At 53.1% G+C, this 2,462-nt stretch overlaps 1 protein-coding gene across 2 annotated transcripts in view; it reads right to left on the reverse strand.

The window, feature by feature from the left end:
• GLRA1 (glycine receptor, alpha 1) overlaps nucleotides 1-2,462 on the reverse strand; it is an 86,595-nt gene continuing 84,133 nt past the window's right edge. Inside the window, exon 9 of one of the 2 annotated variants that reach the window (XM_010850604.1) lies at nucleotides 1-375. In XM_010850604.1, the coding sequence (XP_010848906.1) occupies nucleotides 61-375 (315 nt within the window). In that variant the 3' untranslated portion in view covers nucleotides 1-60. The remainder of the gene's footprint in view (nucleotides 376-2,462) is intronic. The other variant, XM_010850605.1, reaches the window with a different exon arrangement.

Here is a 2,462-nt window from a genome sequence, read left to right on the forward strand (position 1 = left end):
CCTCAGATTCCTGTGCCCCTCCCACTCTGCCCACTCCCAGCGACCCCCAGCCCAGACCCGTCACTGGTTGTGGACGTCCTCCCTGCGGACGATTTTGTAGATGATCCAGTAGAACATGTTGAAGATGAGGAAGGCCATGGGGAAGCCGATGCGGGAGATTTTGTCGATCTTCTTGGCCCGCTGGATGAAGAGTTTTCGCATCTCCTCCGGGGACTTGGATGGTGCCGGAGCGGGGTTGGTCGTGTTGCTGTTGTTGGCGCCCTTGACAGAGATGCCGTCCTTGGCCTGAAGGCAGGCTGGGCCCATGCCGTAGGCTGAGAAGTTGAAGCGGCCCTCTCCAGCCTCATCCTCCTGGAACAGATTCAACATGGGGCTCTACTTAAAATAAGACAGGGGCTGGGCACCCTCCCTGCAGGCACTCCCCTGGGGGCCAGGCCGTGCCCATCTGGCTCGCCCTGCCTCCCAGATGGCACCACTCTAGGCCCCTGAAGGCTCTGTGGCTGGCTGGGGAGTTATGCCTTATAGAGGGGCGCCATCAAATGCCGAAACAGATGCAAACCAGGGGATAGGTGTGTGGTGTGGAGTCTGAGACCTGTGCAATGACCTTGGCTCAGTCACCTGTGGCTGTATGACCTTGGGCAGGTCACTTCCTCAGAAGACTCTTCCTCAGAGTCACTTCCTCCTGTGACTCTCAGGGTTTTTAATTTAATTTTTTTCTTTAAGTGGGGATAAGATTCACCCCACTCCTTTAAGATGCTTTTCGATCATCAGAAGTTGTAGCTGAGCAGATACTCTGAATGCCGTTTTGTTAGAAACCCAGAGGACAATTTGGAAAGATCCCCTGCTTTGCCTCTGTTGCCTCCTTGCCCTCTCCCCTACCCCATCCCCCAGGCTTCTGTGTGTGGGTTTGGGGAGGGAGTGAATGGATCAGGAGCGAGCAAGGGCTGCAAGCCCAGGGACCACAGCTGCCTCTTACCTCCATGTTCCTGTATCCCTGGCACAGGTGTGACCTCAGACAGGCTCTGGATTTTTATCAAGATTTTCATCTGGAGTTTCTCAAGCCCTTCATCATTTGGCTCCAACTTACCTTTCCAGGCTCCCCGCCTCCCCTGCCTGTGCTCTGCACACCCGCCTGTTGCGTCGCACGTTCTCAGCCATCCCTCGTGCGTTCCCACCACCTGGCTGCATGCTCACTACCCAAGCGCCTGCTGCCTGACCCGCTTCACTTCCCCCTCTCCTCATCTGGATCGAGGGGATCCAGGGAGGGGAAGGGAGCACTCTTGCCTGCTCACATCACATGTGACTTTGTGGTCCTTCCTTGTGAGCTCTGACGTGGTCCTCAGAGTCTCGCTGAGCTGCTGATTCAGTGTGTGGCTCTGGGGGGCTTTATCGGCTCACACTGCTGACTTGAGAGTGAGCGCTTTGTGGGCAGCTGCTCTGTCTTCTGCTTGTTCCTGTGCAGGGCAGTCTGGGGGCCCTGGTGTCTGTCCAGCTCCGCCTGTGCCACCCCAGCCTGGGCCTTCATCTGGGCTTGTGATGACCTCCAGCCCCGTTTCCCTTCGGCCTCCCATCTCCCCCAGCCCTGCCACCCCTCTGGGTTGTTATGACATGGATCTTATCCATCATCCTTTGCTTAAAACTTTCTTAATAGGCTGCCACTGACTTGAGGATAATTAAAAGCTTTACATGATGACCTGGATTGCCCATCTGTGGATGCTCCATTTGACTTTCTGTGCCCTGTGGTGTTTCCATCTATTGGGAAGTGCCACACTCCTCTTGCACTCTGCTCAGGTGGTTCTCTCTGCTGAGTCTGTCTCTCCCAACCCCGCCCCTGCTTCCAGCCCCTTCTTTTCTGAACTAATTTCTCCTCAGATGCCTTCCCTGAGCCTGAGGTTAGGCTCAATGTCCCTGATGTGTGATCCATACATCAGGATTCTCGGCTTTTCCTTTTTTATTTTAAATCTCTTATCGCGTTGTTTTCCTTGATTAACGTCTGTCTCTCTCATTAGAGTGTAAGCTCTATGAAGGCGAAGGCAAAGCACATCATGCTTACTGCACCTTCAACACTAGACATATGAATATATTTCCTGAGAAGGAGCTCAAAACTCTGCAAATGTTTGTTGACCAAATGGTTTACTTGCATATCCAGTCTGTCCCAGCTTCCTTTTTTTTTTTTTTAAATTAATTTAAATTAAAATGGTGTTGTATTCCTAGCACCTGGAGGATTTGACATATGAATGCTCAAGACATCTTTCACAAACCAGTGAATCTGGTCCAACACCCTCATTGCAGGAAGTGAGGGTAAGAAGGTGGGCTCCAGTACCTGGCAGATGGGTGCTCAACCAGTATTTTTCTGTGGGAAGGACAACAGTAGAGGGCTAGTGCCAGCACTGAGGAGAGGACTGGGGGAAGCTGGCCAAGTGACTGGACCCTGTGCTTGGGAGCGGGGCTGGGTCTGACAA

This window comes from Bison bison, unplaced genomic scaffold (assembly GCF_000754665.1).
Source record: "Bison bison bison isolate TAMUID 2011002044 unplaced genomic scaffold, Bison_UMD1.0 scf7180017864291, whole genome shotgun sequence".
NCBI classification, from domain to species: domain Eukaryota; kingdom Metazoa; phylum Chordata; class Mammalia; order Artiodactyla; family Bovidae; genus Bison; species Bison bison.